The sequence below is a fragment of the Mirounga leonina genome, unplaced genomic scaffold (genome assembly GCF_011800145.1).
Source record: "Mirounga leonina isolate KUSES-001 unplaced genomic scaffold, KU_Mleo_1.0 Mir_108, whole genome shotgun sequence".
Taxonomy (NCBI): domain Eukaryota; kingdom Metazoa; phylum Chordata; class Mammalia; order Carnivora; family Phocidae; genus Mirounga; species Mirounga leonina.
Window position 1 is genome coordinate 1,961,947 of NW_023270237.1, and position 20,237 is coordinate 1,982,183.

General features: G+C 40.6%; 1 protein-coding gene across 2 annotated transcripts in view; it reads right to left on the bottom strand.

Annotated features, from left to right (window-relative positions):
• Positions 1–1,244: 1,244 nt before the first annotated feature.
• Positions 1,245–20,237, bottom strand: part of LOC118019506 (ankyrin-3-like) — a 331,391-nt gene continuing 312,398 nt past the window's right edge. For both annotated transcript variants that reach the window (XM_035018759.1, XM_035018750.1), the window contains 4 exons: positions 15,089–15,172; positions 14,905–14,964; positions 13,370–13,450; positions 1,245–2,670 (listed from right to left, as the gene is read on the bottom strand). In XM_035018759.1, the coding sequence (XP_034874650.1) occupies positions 13,379–13,450; positions 14,905–14,964; positions 15,089–15,172 (216 nt within the window). In that variant the 3' untranslated portion in view covers positions 1,245–2,670; positions 13,370–13,378. The remainder of the gene's footprint in view (positions 2,671–13,369; positions 13,451–14,904; positions 14,965–15,088; positions 15,173–20,237) is intronic.

Consider the following 20,237-nt stretch of genomic DNA (forward strand, 5'->3'; position numbering starts at 1 on the left):
CTGAATTCTGATCTCAGTTTTACAAAGAGAAGCTTTGGGGGAGCTTTTTTTTTTTTTTTTTTTTAAAGCCTTTCAGGGGTCTGAGTTTGCTCCTCATAAGATGATTTTGGTGTAGGTGTAGAGGTACTTTCCATTTGTTTGGGATATCATGCAAATGTCTAGCCCCATTATTCATGCAGAGTAGATTCTCTGTACATGTGTTCTGCATTGATCCTGAATCCTTTTTGGGAACAACTCATCTGATTCAGCATTTTTTTTAAAGTAAACTCCACCCCCAGTGTGGGGCTCGAACTCAACACCCCAGATCAACAGTCCCATGCTCCACTGATTGAGCCAGCCAGGTGTCCCGTCGGCAGTCATCTTTAATGGACAGAAATACGGGACGCTGTCAAATGGCTCCAAGCACCCAATTAATATTGGTACGGGGCCAACTACCACCAAAGGTAGGACCTACCTCCTACGGTGGTTATGAGGACTGAGTTGCTCGATGCAACGCGCTTGTGTATACAGCCGAGCATGCAATGAGGGTTCCAAGTTTAGCAGTGAGAATTGCTAGTATCACCACGATGTGCCAGGCTCTGGGCTAGAATGCGAATTAAAACAGCCATGGCCTCTGCCCCTGTTGAATTTATCATGTAGGGTGTGATTGCAAATTCCGGTGCCTCCCAAGCCCGTCAGGACCCATAAATGTAAGAGGTGGGCTGGCCTCCGTGTGGCCTGGACCACACACACTGGGTTGGAGCGCAGGGACCACGTGGCCCTGGCAGGTTGTTGCCATCGGGGAACGAGGGCTCTTGTTGCCCAATCCTGTGTTTTAGGAGAAGTTAGGAATCTGGGTTATCATGTGACGTCTCCCGACTTACAAGCAGTGACAATGAACGCCAATGGCCAACAAGCGAGTGCCTTAGGGGCTAAAACAACTGCAGGCTGGATGCTTGCTGCAAGGGTCTGTGTACAACTTCCGGACATGCGGTTGCAACAGCCCCAATTCCCCACTTTTCTGGGGGCAGCACAAACCAGATGAGGGCAAAGATCAGTTGTCAGTTAATGTTTAAGTCTTGGCTCCTCCACAGATTTCTGCAAGCTGGGAGTCTGCGGGGCACAACTGAACGTTAGGGACTCGAGTGACCCCGGAGGCAGGGGCTGGAACAGGACCGGGGAGGGGGCTGGGGAGGCCAGACGCCCAGGAGTCAGACGGTTACCTTTTGCCAGAGAACACAAGGACACTATAGAGCAGAGGTGGGTGAAGAGTTTAACACAATTTATTTTAGGCTTAAATAATCGACTAGGTCATCCAGTGTATGGTTTTTCATACATATGTCATTAGAGCTATGTGTCAATGAATGCTGATTTTATATGAATATAATCAACAAATTAAAGGATTTCACCAAAACCCAAATAAAAATGCCCTTTAAAACACAGCAGCCTTATTAACCTAATATGACACTGCTAGAATGGTTACAAATGATTGGCTTATTCAAAGGTGTCTACATCTTATAGCCAGTACACGATACAGTAGTAATTGTACAGCGTGCTGCCATTCTACTAGCTAAGAATTTCGGTTCAGTCCATTTTAAATACGCCCGACTGGGGCCTCTTATGAGCACCATCCACCTCTAAAGCGGCAAGCATTACCCCCTTTTAAGCACTAACAGCACCCCCTCCCCCTAAAGCAACTACCGTATAGGGATTTTTTTTTTTCCATTTTTAGGTCATTTCATTGAAAAATTGGCAATAGCAACAAATATTAGATGAAGGGCTTTGTGTTTACAGATAAAATCTTCTGTGTTGCAGTATACTGTAGTGTTTGCAAAATTGGAAAAGATTTAATCAAAATAAGGTGATACACATGCATCAAAATATTAGTATTCTGCAGAAAAAATTTTTTCACAGAACTACAGAATTCCTCATTTGGGGAATTATTTAAATTTGCAGCAGATTTTAAAGATTTGTTTTTTTTTTGTTTTTTTTTAAATCAAGCTAGCAGTTTTGCATATACAAACATTATAATTGCTAATATACAAGAATCAGTGAAGGTCCCCCCACCCAGAATCCCTCCCCCCTCTTCTAGGGTGGTCACTTGAGACCCCTAGTATGTTAAATGCATTTGCAATATTCTGTTTGTGTTCTAAGAGGCAGTGCCTTATCAACATTTATTCTATTTTTCTGTTAGAATTTATACAGTGTTATTATTTACAGCAAAACTATAGATGTTTTAAAAAAGAAACAAATAGTGTTTATACCCTGACAGTTTGGGTCCAAGAAAAATAAGGCGAGCTGTTGTGGAGTTAGTAATTTTAGTGTTTCTCTGTGATTTCATCGTCCCATCTTCTGTCCGTGTTGGCGGCAGGAATTTCTTCCTTTTGTAAATGACACCAAATTACTTAAGATAAACTGTTAACAGCATGGCTTCTTGTATATACACTGCATTGCTAATTGCACACGCGCCAATCCTGGGAGTGAAAGTGAATTTCCATGCTCTGTAAATTGGCTCATGCTAAATTAAAATGTGGGTAGTTCTCTTTTTTTTTTTCTTTTTGCATAAAAAAAAAAAATCATGCCATTAATGTGTGGAAGCAGCAAACACACACACCCTTCTCCGTGAATTTTTACTTCCTGCTGACATATCTTCCATGAATTTCTCAATACTGGCAGTAAAAACACATTATCCTGTGGAAAGAGAGAAAATAGGTAATGAGTTTAGCCTGCTTGCTTGCTTTCCTTTTTTTTTTTTTTAAGAATTTGCCTAACCCTTCCTTGCCATTCAACAGAAAAGCCTGAGAGAACGGGGCGTCTACTTTCTAATGGGGGGCGTTTCACAGGATGTTCTGACCAATGTGATCTGCTAGGACAAAGCCCTGAGGTGTACCCGCAAGCCCTTTGAAGGCAGTGACTTTTTTCTAGGTAACCCATGCTTTCCACAGCACACTGATCACTGTCTTTGTGGTTTTCGAGAATGAGTTGGAAAAGACCCTCTTCGAGGGAGCCTGCCATCTCTGATCAGGTCACTCAGGTACTCGTGAAAGCCACCTCCAGCCCTTTGGGCCTCGTCTTATCTATAAAATGAGAAGGCTGACAGAGATGCTCTCTGGGATTTCGATCAACATCAAAATATCAGGGGTCTGGGGTTCTCATGGGCATAAAGGGCTAGGGATACGGAGTCAGGATAAATTATTTCAGTAACGTCCGTACGTTTTATAACAAGTGTTCACTCCCCAAAGTGCAACTCATCTTTCAAAAAGGGAGAACAGCATCATTCCTTCATTACTCTGAAACTGCTTTTCCATGCGCAAATTAAAATTAAAGACTGTCTTCCACCGCTGCAAAGAATACTTTTTCCCTCCTCCTGCCCCACATCAGTCACGGACAAGATCGACTCATTATATTTGAGCTTCTTTATGGGGGCCGCGGACATCTTGTCTTACTGGATAATCACGGCATAAAGTATCAGTGTTTTATAACCAGTCAATACAGTCAAAATAAATCAACAATTTCTGCTATGCACGCTTTCTTCATAAAACAAAATTTTCCTACATATAGTTCGTCCTCCTCTTTCAGTGTGAAAAGGTGACACGCTTGAATGCCGCCTGAGAACAAGTCCTAGCCCCTAGAGAAAACCTGAGTAAGGCAAGAACAATTTTAGGAACAATCGTGCTCATTCACTGGTAAGCAACACCCCATTTCTACAGGTCTAGGGGCACCTTCAGAACTGTGCTTCTGTTGGGGCCCATGTGTCCTCAGTGACCTTGAGGTTGTTCACTTACCCCAGACAAGTTTCTTTCCCTTTTCCCTTTAAGATGGATCACCCAGGATACCTTGGCTCAGGTCAGCGTGTTGGTATAGCACTTCCTCTGTCTGCTCTACTAGGTTCTTGCTTCCTTTCTTGTATGAAAACTGCTACTAACCTCCATGCCCCAGGTCACTAATGCTTAGAGCCAAGAACATCAAAGTGTCAATTCCTTCTGGGGTGATTTCAATATTGCCCCCCACCCCCCCGCACCCAACATGACTCTGCAGAAATGGTAGAGAAAGAAAATGACTCATCTGGGCAGGCCGTGTCCCAGAAAGTGGGCAAATCCGAGTAAAATCAGGATTTTCTCCCCTGTTATTACCACTTATTCCTTATCTTCTGGGCACCAGGGTTCTTAGATGGCCCTGTGATAACGTGACCCCAGTGTTCCCCTTCTGTCTTCCTAGGGATGGGCCTCAGCAATTTTCTCTAGTTGAAGCACCCCCCCCCACTTTATGCAGCTTAATTGATATATAATTTACATGCCATACAATTTATCTATTGTAAATATAGTCTGATAACTTTTAGGGAATTCATATAGATATGCAATCATCACTACGACCCAGTTGGACTTTTTTTGTTTTGCATCCTGTCTTCCAAAAGCCAATCCAATTTCCCAGGTTAATCTTGCAATAAGAAGCAAGGTCTTCCTCTTATCACCTCAGGGCAAGCAAATTTTATCTTTTATAGAAATATTGGATATGTTTCTATAATTTTTAAAAAAATGCTATTCATTATATCCATTTATATTCAGGTAGGATTTGAGTGATAGTTCAAAAAAAAAAAATTGGGAGTGAGTTCCCCTTGTAAATCGCTTTTGTTCTTGGTCATGCAATCAGAGTGTGGAAGGTCATTCATTGGACAAAAGACCTTATACCAACTATAGCGTTCTACAAAAAGCATGAGCGCCTTGGCCCAGAGACCATAGGCCTATTATAAAATACTGACCTTGTACAAATTGTGATGAGAGCGCCATCTGATGGAAAAGTGTGAGGGCAGGAGCCATCGAGATGACATTTCAGAAATAGAATTTGAGTCCTTTTCCCTTTTGGGGTTTAGGTAATACATGAGATAGAAGCCTCTGCATTTAGCAATCTGTCTTTGGGTTTTGCATGCTTTTCAAACCCAAAGATAGTAGAAAACAACTCAGAAAAACAAACATTCCTTTTAGTCATTCCACTATAATGTTTTTTTTAATTTTAAACATTTTTCATGTATAGAAAAACAGCTATTCAGTGGATTTTCATGGAAGTTTATATTTTACAGATGAATGTTGTGCTTTCCATATCCATTTTCAAGTCAGGGGTATGCTTGAGCTTCGAACCACCATTTCCTTTATAAGTCCACATACAGTGGTTTTTGGCCCCTAGTGCCCAGCTTAAAAACAAAAATCACCCATCTGTAGCTGGATATATGAAGCTCTCTGCAGTTCAGCCCAATCAGCCTCAATGCCTACGACTCTTCGTGGCTTTGTTTGACAATTTTCAGTGGTTCTCAAACTTGGGTGCATATTACAATGATCTGGGAGGCTTAAAAAACAAAACTAAACTAAACCCAGTAGCCAGGCTACATCCCATGACAATTTATTTGGAATTTCTTGGGGTGGAGCCCAACATCAAAAAACATTGAAAAAAACTCTCTAGATTATTTGAATGTTCAACCAAGTTTAAGAGCCAGTGATATATTCTAGAACACTGCTTCTCAAAGTTTAATGTCCTCATGTATCACCCAAGGGATCTTCAAATGTGGATTCTGATTCAGGAGGTCAGGGTAAACCCAGAGACGCTGCATTTCTAACAAGACCCCCGGGTGATGTTGATACTCCACAGACCACACTAGGAGGAGCTAGACTGCATGTCAGTCATCAACACATGTTTGGAAGTTTCCAACTTCCTTCTCTTTGCTCATGATTTTGTATCCACCTATACTTCTCTTCCCCTAATCTTCACCTATATTAACTCCTCTCTATCCTTCAAGTTTGTGTCAAATGTCATCTCCATGGAAGTTCAGACTGTGCTCTCCCTAAGGAGATCTGCCTTGGCAGGGTAACTCTTACTCATCTTTAGACTTTGCTTGTTACAGCTTTAGGAGAGAAAGCCTTTTCTGATACGCCTTCCTAATAGCCTACCAAGAACGTAGATTTGTTACTCTATTTCTTTCTCTTCCTACCCATCTCTCTTTCCTTCCCCTCTCTTTGTCTCTCTCATTATAGAAGTCATGGGGCTAAGAACAATTTTTTTCTAAGCATTAATTCTAGTTACTTCATGTAATCATAATAAAAACTACAGTGCAACTTAAAAATAACTCCCAGTTCATGTAGATTTGTTCAACTGCTACCAGTAAGTGGGGCTTTTTTGAGGGTTTTTTTTTTTTTCTAGTGACCTGTGATTTTTAAAATAGGGCCAGTTAAAAAAATACAGGGAAAATATTGATCTATATTTTGGTAGTAAAAAACATACAGCACTAATAAAATTGTACAGCTATTATTATTAAATGTTATATGCCAGGCACTGTTGTGGAGTGGCTTAGCTCATTTAATATTAATAACAATAAGGTACTGTTGTATCTTCCATTTTACAGATAAGGAAATAGAGCTCAGAGCTATAAAACAAGCACAAGTTTGCACACTTAGTACATAGTAGAGCGAGAAACAGAAGTCAAGCCACCTGACTCTAGAACCCTTGCTCTTCACCTCAAAGCCAAGGCTTTTGTTTAATTAGGGATTTTTTTAAAGGGTAAGAAAAATAAAAACAAAACTATATAAAAACATATCTACTCCAAATAAATTCAGGGAAAATCTTTAGGAGTGAAGAAATTCAGGCTGCACCTCGGACTTCTGGGAAGCAGAATCAGGAGAATCTGCTGGGTGAAAATCCAGACCTGTCATTAACTATGACCACTGGGGTTTCACTGTCTCTCTCTCTTCATGCATTAGTAAAGAGGAATGAGAATGCCTGTCTTAAAATTTCCCCTGGAATTTCTCTGCATGTGATATTAGTTTACACTTCAGAATACTTTCAGTTATCCCTGATTTCTCAGAGAACATCAGTGACACTGCTGTTCCCACTTCTCCCACTGTTCCTGGCACCCCTCACATCTTCGTCTACTTGCCACTGATCAGGCTCGTCAAGGTGCTCTTCTGGGCTGTCTTAATTCTACTAACAGCTGAACTTGCCCAGTGCTTACTATGGGCTTGCCTGTCGCTATTTAAAGTGATATACTTGTATTAACTCAGTTAACTCTCCCAACAACTCCTCGAGGTATGTTATTCTTATCCCAGTAGAGGTGAGGAAATTAAGGCACAGAACCAGTCTAAGTTCACCTAGCTAGTAAGCTCCCCAGCAATTCCCTCCACTCAGGCCATTTCATTTCTCCCCCAAATACCAAAAATGACCGCACTATGATCTCTGGCCCAGAGTTGTCTCCCTAATCATTGACTAATGTCGAGGGCCCTGCATGTTGACCATCTATGAAGCTACTTCATCACCCAGGCTACGTCAATCCCTCCTTTTGTTTTTGTGGTCTTAGGTTCTATGATTTTGTTAAATAATTACCTCTATACAAGCAACCCTGATGTCTTCAACTCTCACCCTTCCCTCCCAACACAGAACTAATCTGGTTCCTCAAATCTGTTCTCTCCTTTTCATTCTCTCTGCCCCGGTTCAGGCCCTCATCTGTGTCTCAGAACCGAGGCCCTTATGTTCAAACTCTGTCCTCCCTCTACTACTGCTAGGGTTACCTAAATCTTATATTATTCTCCTATACAAAGCTTCCAGTGGTACCCCACAGTATCCAGGATAAAGACCAAACTCCTAAGCAAAGGTCATCTGATTCTCCATACTGCCCTATCTCAAATGCTACTCTTTCTTCAAAAACTAGTTCAAATATGCACTTCCAAGAAACTTTAAAAGATCTCCTCTGTTGGAGGTAATTATATCTTCCAGTGGATGCCCTGAGCATTCTGTTTCTATCTTTTATTACATTTATGTATTTTGATTTGTGTGACTTATGATCATGTGTGCCCCTTGGACTAGACTGTAAAGTTAAAATGGGCAGGAGTTCGCTCAGATAATAATGTCAAACCGAGGATAATGTCTTACAGCGTTGTACCCTCCCTACCACTTACACAGTGTGTCACAAGCCTTTGCACATAGTAGCTAAGAAGTAAAGGAGCTCCAGTTGGCTAAACATCTGCCTTCAGCCCAGGTCACGATCTCGGGGTCCTGGGACCGAGCCCCGCACTGGGCTTCCTGCTCAGCAGGGAGTCTGCTACTCTCTCTCCCTCTGCCCCTTCCCACTGCTCGTTCTGTCTCTCAAATAAAATCTTAAAAAAAAAAAAAAGTAAAGGAGCTCTAAACGCACACAGTGACCTACTTACAAAAAAGCCTGTTAGCTAATCTATACTATAGGAACGTTTCTCTCATCCACTGCCATGAAACTGCATGGAATGAGCTATCCTGAGGTAAAACCAAACAAGTATGCTGGAGGGCTGAGGCTGAACATGTCGGCGATCTTAGGTGAGAGGATATAGAATAGTTTGGAGATTTCTATAAAGGAAGAGGTCAGAGGCAACCTTTTAAACTCTATTCCTCTTTAAAATCTTATTCCTCAGGACTCAATCCTGAGCTCCTTCTTTATTCCGTTTGACCCTCTCCCTAGATGATCACATCTGTTCTCTGGTATTCAACATTTATCTCTTTAGTGAGAACTCTTACATTTTTATAGGTGCGGCCCCAACCTTTCTGCGGAGCTCCAGACTTGTGCATCTAATACAGTACTTGGATGGCTCATAAGCACCCTCAAACCCAAGTCCAAGCCTCAGTGCTTGATGTTCTTTTTAAAACCCATCCTGCGTCTGTTCCTTTCTTTACTACCCAGTTGTGTAAGCCAGAAACCTGGGAGTCATTCTTGACTCAACCCTTCTTCTCATCCTCCCCCCAAGCTAATCCACCTGTTGATTTTCCTAAAACCACTGCCCAGGTCCTAGCCCTTGTCATAACTTCTGAGCGACCTTCCCCACCTGCCAAAGGTCTAACTACGTTTCTGCATTATTCTTGTATTGGCACTTGGATTTTATATTTTCAGCCCTTAAACATCTGTCCCATCTCGCTCCCCCTTGTGGGATGAGACATTGGGAAGGGCAGGGACCGTGGAAGTTTTCTTCACCATTGTACATCTCGCTTTCCACTTTCAGACAGGTGGAAGCTCAAATATGTTTTGAAGGAATGAAAAAAATGAATCAACTTTCTGGCTCAGAAGAAGTGTTGCCTCTGGCAAGCGGGGTACTCTTTCACACTCAGCTTCCATCTGGCCGTGAGATCCTGAGCATTTCCCCCAAAGAGGTGTGGCACACAGCTGGTCCACAGTCCTTTATGGTTTCTATCTGGGGACATTCCCTTGCTACAACCTCACTAATCAGCCCTCTAATGGTATTTATGAAGTAAACATTTGGGGATTATGGCTACCTTAAAAATGAAGTTCTACTTTATTTTAAAAAAGAACAAAAATCTGAGTATTTTCATTGTGTAAAATATGAAGACGTTTACTACAGTTTGCCTATGGACATCTATTTGATTCAAATTTGCTTTTAGTTCTTTAATCACCATCAAATACTAATTAACTATGAATACGGGTAATAGTTAAGAACTTAGGTTCTGGATAAGTTCAAATTTCATTCTTTTGTTCGTCAGCTCTATAGGACCTGGAGTAAATCATTTAACTTTTCTCAACCTCAGTCTCCTCATTAATAAAAAAGATAGTAGCACTTACCTTATAGCATTGTTTTGGGGATTATATGTGGTAATGTATGTAATGATCTTACCTACTACTTGGCATACGCAATCATTTGCTATATCATGACTATTATTCATAAATAATTTCAGTAATACAGCTAAGTGCAATAGAAAGGGCAGTAGGTGGAGAATCAATCATCTTGAGTTCAGGTCCTAGTTCTACCAATCGAGCTGTATGACAGTAGAAATGTCATTGACCTCTCTGAGTCTTGGAATATTCATCTGTAGAAGGTAGCAAACAAAACTGGCCTGACCTCTCCAGAGGCTTGTTTGAAGGATTCAATAAGACAAAAATGTAAAAGCAGTTTGTAAACTACAAATCACTACATACTAGTACATTCTAGTACATTTGTGCATACTATGTACAAATCTGTATAGCTGTTGTAAGCCATTTGCTTTTCCCTTAAAAACATTAAAAACAGGATGGCTGTGACTTGGTATTAAAGAAAAGCGGGTGCAGGGTTCAGATAGCTCAAAATAAAACTGGTTTTAAAATGAAAAATAAAAATTTTGATGTCACCATCTGAGACTCAGTGAAATTTGGCAGCATTCCATTTGCTCAGTTTTTTTTTTTTAAAAAAGGGCAGGCAGCAGGGCTATAAAAACTCTCAATATATTTGCAAATTGATTTTTCCGCAGCACACATTCAGTGTCATGGAAATCCAGGTGGTGTTCTTGGACTCATTTCCTAAGTTCACTTATGGAAGGTAAATAAGCACCCTGGAGAGTAACGTGAGGCTTACAGTCAAATCACTGTTCTTTCCATCTGACGCATTAAGTTTGCTTTAGGCTGGAGTTATTTTCACATTCCTGTGACTTCTCTCTGAATTTCTCTCTTCTTTGAGTGGGGGAGCAAGTGAGCCAAAGCCCTGACAACTTCTTTACGGGGTGGGTTATTTGTCATTTGAAGGCCTCTTGTACATTTAGTGACCCTGTCCTGTCTGTATTCATTTACTCAGAAGGACCTGGAAGAATAGCACGGTTCTATTTTTTTGGCGTCATTTACTCATAGATACTGGGTATATGTGGCTCTAGAAAAATGGCTCAGCTGGTAGGGGCGACCGCCTTGGTCCTTTACCACCCAGAGTCTGACGCTGACCGAACCAGCGGGCGAACTCTGAGGCGCATATTGAAGTTGAATGAACTCTCTTCTAGATTCATTTCACGTATCACTTATAACCGCTTCTGCAGACCAACTCAAGACCGCGGACTCACGCTTAGCGTTTTATGCAGCTACTGTGCGTACACGTGTCTTGCCCCAGGTTGGGCTGTCAGGCATGCACGAGAAGTGGGTCTGTTCTAGATACTGCGGCACAGATGCCGTGGGTCATTGTCTCCTGTCCCTCACCCTGCGTGAAAAGCAAGCCATGTTGATGTCTCCTGATTCAGCCTGCCTGTCATTATCCTCACAGCCCAAGCCAGCGTCTATATAGTTTCCTATTCGGTTTTCTGCTCATCTGTGATGGCCACCTCCGGTGCATTCTCTGCTTGCCCCTCGAGCGAGTGATGCAGAATGTACATTCAATCACACCCCGCCCCACCCCGACGCTTTGCACAGCTTTCCTTCTGCTTTTAGTGACAGGCCAGAATCCCTAGAGAGAGGCTCATGAGGCCTGAAAACTCCCAACTTTCCACTCTCTGCAGACCCAAGGGCCAAACTCTCTGCCAGCTAAACTGACCTGTTCTCACGGCTCCTCCCTTCCTGCACCCCACCCCCCGGTCTGGTCTTTGCAGGGTGCTGCTATTTGCCTGGAGGGCTACCCTAGACACCGTCCAACTCCCCTCCTCCACCCAGTCACGTCCCGTGCAGTCCTTTAAACTGAGCTCAAACATTGTTTCTCAGGGAATCCCTGCCTGTCACTTCAGACCCGGGTCAGGTCTCCCGTCAACGTGGTTGAGAGTGTTGGCTCTGGTGGCAGGTTGGTATCCTATTTCTGCCACTTTTAATTTATGTGACATTGGGCAATTTGGGCCCTGTTTCCTCCCCTCTGACATGGGGATAATAAGGGCATCTCTCCAAAAGGGTTGGCTGTGAGAATTAAATGAAGAGCGGGATGGAACACTTGGAGGCGTGATATGTAGTAAATATGATTATTTCCAGAATGTTCTGCAGTTCTTGGTAGTTGTCTCAGTGCCAGTAAATACGGATATGATCAATTAGGACGAGTTAACATTAAATCTCCACAATGTAAGCTCAGGGAGGGCAAGTACCACACGAAGTTGTTTACTAAGAGTTTCTCAGTACCTATGCAGAAAGCCTCATGAAAGGAAGTGAAATAAATCTTGGCATGAATAAACACATGGTAAGGTTTTTTGAGAGGGAGGGGTTAGAAATTTATCTGGGCCTGCAGTAACAGGCGCATACCCTCACCCCAATCCTAAATCTGAGGGGGAAAAAAAAAAAAGATGTGGTATATATACACAATGGAATATTACTCATTCATAAAAAAGAGTAAAATCTTGTCATTTGCAACATGGAGCTAGAGAGTATTATGCTAAGCAAAATAAGCCAGAGAAACACAAATACCATATGATTTTACTCATATGTGGACTTTAAGAAACAAAACAAATGAGCAAGTGGGGAAAAAAAAAGGAAGAGAGAGGCAAACCAGGAAACAGACTCTGAACTATGGAGAACAAACTGATGGTTAGCAGCGGGGAGGTGGGTGGGGGGATGGGTGAAATAGGTGATGGGGATTAAGGACGGCACTTGTTGTGATGAGCATCGGGTGTGGAAATATTGAATCACTATATCGTACACCCGAAACCAGTATCACACTATGTTAACTAACTGGAATTAAAATAAAAAATAAAAAAAGTTTATCTGGGCCTTAGTTACCTCACCTACAAAATTCAGGGCAATGAGACAAAGATTTCTCAGTTCCTCACCTCCACACTCAACACCAGGATTCTGGTAATTGGGGGACAGAAGATGTATGCAAGTGCAAACTGGAATTTATTCTTTTCATTTGGACCAACAGGGCTAAGACAACCGTTCGTATGCAGCCCTCAAGAAATCATGCCACTTCACCTCACAGACTTAGCGAGGTTTTCAAATTTCTTTTCAAAGCTCCATCTGCTTTTTCACCTTTCAAGTGACCTTTCCTAATTATAGCTATGTAGAAAATAATAGGACAATGTAAAATTTAGAAAACAATGTTAAAGAAAATATCCTCACCTATGAGGAAAAGTTCAATTCACACAAAGCTTACCAAACATTTAACTTTCAAAAAAATAGTAGTCCATTAACCTTCTATTTAATTTGCTTTGGTTTATATAAGATACACCAAGTAGTATATAGGGATCTCAGTCATTTCATTTAAACTTGGCAACCACTATACTTCAACCAAAATTAAATTGTCAGATGCCGTTCTGCTAAAACGGTGAAAGGCTGGATCAGAGCACATCTGTTAGAATTATTTGTTGCCAGATAGTTCTGTTAGTTGTAGAATGCTAAAACATTGCACGCTGAGCCTCAGCTCTTAGAGGAGACTCAAATGTCACTATTTACATTTGCTTCTGCAAACACCATTTACATTTAAATTCCTGACTAATTTGTGAGGAGAAAGTTTATGGACTGTGAACTGAGTTTTAGTGTGTGTATGGATGTGTACATAAAGAGAAAAATAACTCCAACTTCACACTGGGTATTCAAAGCTGGAATTCAGTGAAAAACAGAGGGAGGGGGGCAAGGAGATCGGAATCACTTATCCAGTGAAATGAGAGGTTTCATAGGAAGTTAAGGCCGACTGTTGCCGGTATGAACACACCTATCGCCTTGACTAACCGTTTACTGTTATGAATGGCTCTTCTTTTCCACATGCCGGATTTCCTTCTTTGTTGTCTTCACCTTATAACCTTCTCCCTGCTGTAAAAAGGAATGTACGCATTAAGATTCCATAGTAAAAGAGTTTTAATTATACAGCGGTTCCCATTCTGGTCCCTTGAGGCTGGATTAGGGTAAGTGAAACACAGTTGAAAGCACTGTCACTTCATGTCCCAAAATACATGCAATCAATCTATTTGGCTTAACCACACAGCCTAGCATCATGGAGGCAAGCTAGAGAGCACCGTCAGAATGAATACAGTAACATAACTATGCTTCACAAGAACTCAGTAGGTTAGTGATAAATAAAAGGTTAGTGATAATAAAAATAATAAATAGTAAAATTTTAAAAAAGGTTAGTGATAAATTTAAAAAAATGAGTAGCCTGTTCACTTCTTGTAGTAATCATCACCAAAGCCCTCAAGGCACCCAAACCCCAATTTTAAAAAAATATTATTAAATTATAATTTATTTCTTCTTAAGCCAACAGAATTTTAAGGGATCTGTTGTGTCGAGACTAAAATCTCTCAGGAAAGCACCAATCATGAACTAAACACCATGGAAATGTTGATCTGAGGGGCTTTTTTTCTTTTAATCTGTGGAATTACCAGCCCCCTCCTCTTACTCCAACCAGGCATCCATTTTCCATAAAACAAGACCTCTCTTCATTGAGCACCAGGGACACTTTTCTCCAAGAGCAAAGTTGTACAAATCCTCCACTTTTACCCGCTTTATGATAGAAACGCAGTAGCCTTTCCACTTTTCTGAGTTAGTCTTGAGAAATTTTCAGTTCACTTTTTCTTACGTAAACACAGGCTATTGGAGTTTCTATTTTCAAAATGAAAAGGGTAAAGATCTGAGAAAAGGAAAGAAATGACAACCAGAGGTGTTTTGTCTGGGAGATGGAGAAGCATTTGCTGAGTTACACTGCGCAGCGGTGAGTTTAGTTCTTTCACCTGCACACTGGAAATGGACTGTTATAAACCCAAAGAGGAGAACCCCCCTCAGGTTAAGAGGAGGGAATTCAGATTTCTCTGTAGAACATACTGGAAAGGGAAAATGTATAGATTTGATGTAAGGATCCTGAACTGAGCTTTTTTGCCATTCTAACATTTAAACCCTGTACATTTGCTGAAGTGAGCGCCCTCTGTCCTGGTCCCAGGCCAGGCAGCAGGCAAGGTAAAGGCGGAGGCAGGGGGCTGGTGGTGATAGAGGGTTTTTATTTTATTTCTCTTACATGCTTGGACCAGCACATTCTACCCTCCATAAATGAACTTATCTCTGTGAAAACTCTGAAGACAGTAAAAAATATATAATGTTAAAGAAGGTTAAGAAGAAAAGTCTTTTTCCTTGACCCTGATCAAATGCACAGGTTGTCAAAAGCAGCAAACACTTCAAGCTGCCACACTGCAGATGCCAGCCTGTTAGCAGCATGTTCTAGAAAGTTCACAAAGCAATTATCCTCTACTTTTTCTTTGGCAGCCCCTCTCCATTACCATGTCATCATGTTTTCTCTCTTGTGGGATAGCAATTCGTCTTATTATTTTCCGAGTGATCTGTAGGAAGCAATAGTGAGAAGTAGAGATTTTCCTGTTTTCTATTTTAAGAGGTGACACTACAGCAAACAAACAGTAGGAAATCTAAATTCCAAGAGAAGCATAAAATCCTAATGATGATTACTTTTCTGGTGATGAGGTTGCCTTCTTCATCAGTAAACTGCTCTTCTGTGACAGATTCACCAGGAATGCTTTTTGCTTCCTCTCCCTAAAGGATGTGGCATAGAGATTAGCAACCTACTAGATGGGACAGATCTCCACACCACTCCACACACCACACACATGCTCTGTGGATTTTTAGAAAAAGAAAGTATAAATTCTACTTGCTACTCGAGGGCAAGGGGAAAAGGCAGACTCCTCTGATGGTTATTTAGCAGCCAACAACATTCAAAGCACTAAACCTTAGGTATGTAACAAGAATGATGGCTAGCAGCTAACTCCAAGAAGGAAGAATGATAAAACACAGTTACATGTTGATATACGAACCAAAAGGTTTCATTTGTTGAAAAAAAAATTAGCCAATGATTAGAGCTCTGATTAGATCATCTCATTTTGATCACAGTGTTTCTTGATTAGTCCTACCAAATCTCTCAAATAATTTTTGGGTTGCATTGTGCTTAATCTAAATTAAGATGGTACCTTAGTCGGGGCATTATATTTATTGCCCTTGTCAGTTTTTTGGTTTTTTTTTTTTCATTTAAAAATTCATTTACTAAGGGTAACATAGACTTTTTTTATAAGCAAAGTTCAGGGTACAGAGAAACTCTTATTTATTTTTCTTTAAAACTAAGCCTTTTGTAGGTCTTAAAATAAATGGGAATGACTCTGATGAAGTATGCAGTTTCTGACTACTATTTTCAAATGAAGGGGTCTTCTGTGATGATAGATCATCTAATCTCCATGGCTACAGACAAAAGATCAGTACTAAAGGAATTTAAAACAATGTTATCTTTCCGTTAGTGACTGCTAACTGATTTAGAAAGGGAAACTGTCAAAGGTCTTCCTCTGGTGAGTTTTAAAAAATGGAATAAAGTCTTAACTCCCCATGGTGGGCTCCTGTTTTCCAGCTTGGTAGATTTGGATGGCTCCTTAATCTCTCCCTATTGGCTCTATAATTGTATAAGAAAAACCACTCAGTAAAAATAGGGCCGTATTTGCAATATATCACCTTCTTCTAGTGCCACATATAGTTTGGGGGAACAGGGACAAACATCTTAAGTGCAGACCTACTCTAGGGACTTAGTGACCTGCTGGTCAGACTTCTTGTTGAAAAGGTGGCCCGGATAATGCTATGGAACGGTGTACTGCAGTTGTTGTTCACCGGCAGTTGTTTCAGGGAAAATGGCGGATCACAGAGACGATAGCTACCTTTCCGGGAGAGCCAGGATTCTAACTCTTTCAGTGTCGTTGGTCTGGAAAAGGTAGTAGTCCTGATAATTTTGTCAGCGCCAGCCAATGGTCAGAAAGTTCTGTGATTGTTTTATGTCACAGCCCATAGAAAGGCAGTGTAAAGACTAAAACATTGTCTTGTTTGGCCAAAAAATTCTGTTTTCATTCTTTTTACAAAGTACCTTTATATTCTTACAGATTGTAGGCTCACAGTTCATGATTAGGAAAGACATGGACTTATTTTCTTCACTATGGTACAGAAAAATAAGATGTGGGGCACCTGGGTGGCTCAGTCAGTTAAGCGTCTGCCTTCGGCTTGGATCATGATCCCAGGATCCTGGGATCGAGCCCCGCATTGGGCTCCCTACTCGGCCAAGAGTCTGCTTCTCCCTCTGCCCCTCCCCCTGCTCATGCTTGCGCGCGCTCTCTCTGAAATAAATAAATCTTTAAAAAAAAAAAAAAAGATGTTTCTTGCTGCTCATGTTTAGCTCCCTTTGGATCTTGCTTATGATTAGTTTCAGTTAAGAGGGAGAAGGAAATTGGAAAAATGTAGAGGTCTCATGCTTAAATACACTAAAATCTGCAACAAGTTTTAATTCCTGTGGTTGTGGGAAAAAAAAAACAAATTTCATTTTATTTTAAAAGTAAAGGCATAGGGGTGCCTGCTGGCTCAGTCAGGTAAGCGTCCGACTCGATCTCAGCTCAGGTTTTAATCTCATGGTTGTGAGTTCAAGCCCTGCATTGAGCTCCACACTGGGTATGGAGCCTACATTAAAAAAAAAAAAAAAAGTAAAGGCATAAAGACATCAAAAAAGCCAATAAAAGGTTGTGAAAGATTTCCCTCTAGTTTAAAAATGAATAAATGAGATATTTTTGAGCTAATTCAGGGAAATGTCCAGCTCTTCGCATGTAGCTAATTTGAGGATCCCAGGAAAATCCAGTAAAACAATCCTATTGGATAAGTTATGAATGTACTCTTTAGCAGGGAATGATGCCAGTTAACTGGACAGTCGCTGAGAGGAATGTGAAATAAGGTATATTTGTAAACATAGCGAATACGTAGAAGAATTTTGATTTATATTAATAGCCTTAGAAAAAAGCAAAGTCCTATTTATAAATAACAAGCCCTATAAGTTGTTGAGATTTACTCTGGCATGTGGGCATTTTCATGTTTCCTACTGAAAATTCATACTGCTTATGTACAGCTAAAGATAAAGATGCCTCTCTTAATCTTAAGTGGCCATTAAATACAGTCAATTAGTGCTTTACTAAGGCCAAAGTAAGTTGCGTGGTGATGTGGAAACTCACTAAACTGGGGGAGTGGATAAGTGAGGGGTTGATTAGATAAAGAGGGAAGACAGGAAGGAGTCAGGAAACATGGTTTTAAAAAAAAATCATCCATCTTTAATTCTGTCAAATATATTAGAGACCAAGTAGTACCCAGGAGAGGTCTTTTTTGGGCCTTTCTTTATGACAGAAAATAATCTCTAATTAGTTCCTAAAGTTCTAGAAAACAGTTTGTACTTTGAACTAAGCAAAAGTTCCCCCCAGGTCTTGTTGATGGCATTATTTTTGGCAACACCTCCCCCCCACTTTTTTCTTTCCTATTTCAAAGGAAAATTACAGCACATATGGTGTCACAGTATCATCCCTGGTGGCCACCTTAATGAAGACTAGCTGTTCTTCCCTTTGGACCTCTGCTGGAAGCATTGCATTTCATAATTTTTATTCCTCTGTCCTTGAATAAAAGGAAGGAATAACAGTATGAGATGTACCAATTGGCTCTGATGTCTGTAACATTAGAACTTAAACTTTCCCCCCAGATGGGATGGATATCACATTTGTGACATATAAAACTTAGCAAGTTCCTAAGCACTATGTGATGGTATAACTCATTATTATATTCTGAGAAACCCACTTGCTGGGAATGTGTGTATGCATGCACATAATGTACATGTACATTTTATATACATACCAATACATGTACATAAAAATAATCTGAAGCTCAGGAACAGTGGTTACCTCTGGGAAATGGAATGAGTAGATCAAACTTTATATACTTTTGATTGATGATTTGGGGAAAACTTATATGGTTAGTAAAGTTCAGAAGTAGAAATAAAAATACAGCTGAATTATATAATAAAAATTCAGTTATTTGAATCTTACCAAACTTCCTAATAGTTTGGCTGTGAGTTAATGTTTTTGTCTTTGTAATCACTAACTTAGCACATACTATAAACAAGCTCATAGGACGAGTTAATTTACTCAAGCTGCTTCTAAGCATTTGAAAACACCATGATATTATCAAATTATATAAAAATAAATGGATGTGCTTATAAAATCTAAAAATCCCCCCACAATTAGAAGAGTTTGTTCACTTGACTCATTCCTTAGGGACTTGAAAATAGTAAATGAAAAACAAAAATATAAAAACAAACTTCAGAAGAAATGGGTGAACCTGCATATGAAATTGAAGAGAAAAACCATAAAATTATACTTTCACTCCATCAGTTGTACAAACTGAATGGCTAAGAGGACGGATTGGCCTCGACTTGCAGTCATGAAGCCCTGAGCCCATCTCCTGCAGGTGTGGACACTGCAGCCCAACCTAGCTCGGGGAGGGACGGAACAACCCCAAAGTGGTTTTCAACTCTGAGAGCCTGAGTGCTAGAGGGATTACTATGGCAAACAGTCTAAATATGCTCGTCTGGCCCAAGGCTGGACAACCTCCGTGAAGAAGGCCAAATTCTCAGCATTCCAGTCTCATCAGATAATTTCCAGGAGAGACAGCCCACGGCAGCCCTGTTCCATGCCACTGGAAATGTTTTAAGTGGCCAAGTGCCTAATTTGGTCTAGGAAAAGTTATTCCTTAATAATTTGTTCTAGAAGAGAAAGAACTTAGCAAGGAGGGAAAAGCAGGTAGAAGGCACTGCACTGGAGGGCTGGAGAGCAGGCTGGGGGGGGGGGGGGGTCCCAGACTGCTTGCTGCTCTGCTGCGTGGTTTTGGGTAAAGCCAACCGTCTAGTCCCTAGGTTTTGTCATCTCAGAAAAGAAGTGATTTTAGTATCAATGATCCCTTTCCATCCTAACACTCTCCTATTATGTTTTTGGCAGAGGTGTTTTCCGTGTCATAAGTACTGTATATTATGGCAATTTCAAGCTCTTTTAACATTAGAAAGATAGCAACATATAGAGTGAAAAGAAAAGCAACAGAAGTGTGACACTTTCCAACAGCCCCCAAAATCTGAACAGAAAACGAGTAACCGGATCCTTATATGTGTAATTTATAATGATTTTTGTTATACCTAATTATAGCTGTTTTTGCTAGCTTTCGGTTTCTCCAAGTTTGTTTGATTCTATTGTTTATACAATGCTCTCTCCACTTATAAAACCCATGCTCTGGTCATTTCACTCAACCTCCCTAAAATTACACTAACTTTAAGCAGTGGGGAATTGGGGCGAATAGACCCCTCTGTTTTATGAAGCCATCGTAGTGTAATTTTCTCTCTTACACTTAAGCTCTTAATAAAAATGTTTATATATTACACATAATTATATATTAAGTTCAAATATATAGATAACACATTCTGACAAAACTGCTTAAAAGCTAACTTGCCAATGCACGTCTAGAATTCTAGAAGACCAAGAGAAGTAACCCTCATTGATTTGGTGGGTTTTGTGTTTTTATTGTTTTGTTTTTGTGCTCTCAGAGTAAAACGTCTTTATCCTCTCCCTCTCACTTTTTTTTTTGCAGGATTCTGTTTATTTTCTTCTGCCCTATACAGAGGAGATTCAACTTCTATAATGAGCAGCTTTTATAAGGAATGAGGTGGATTTGGATGCAACATGAGTATGTCGTATGTTAAGCATAAAAAGCAAGTTAC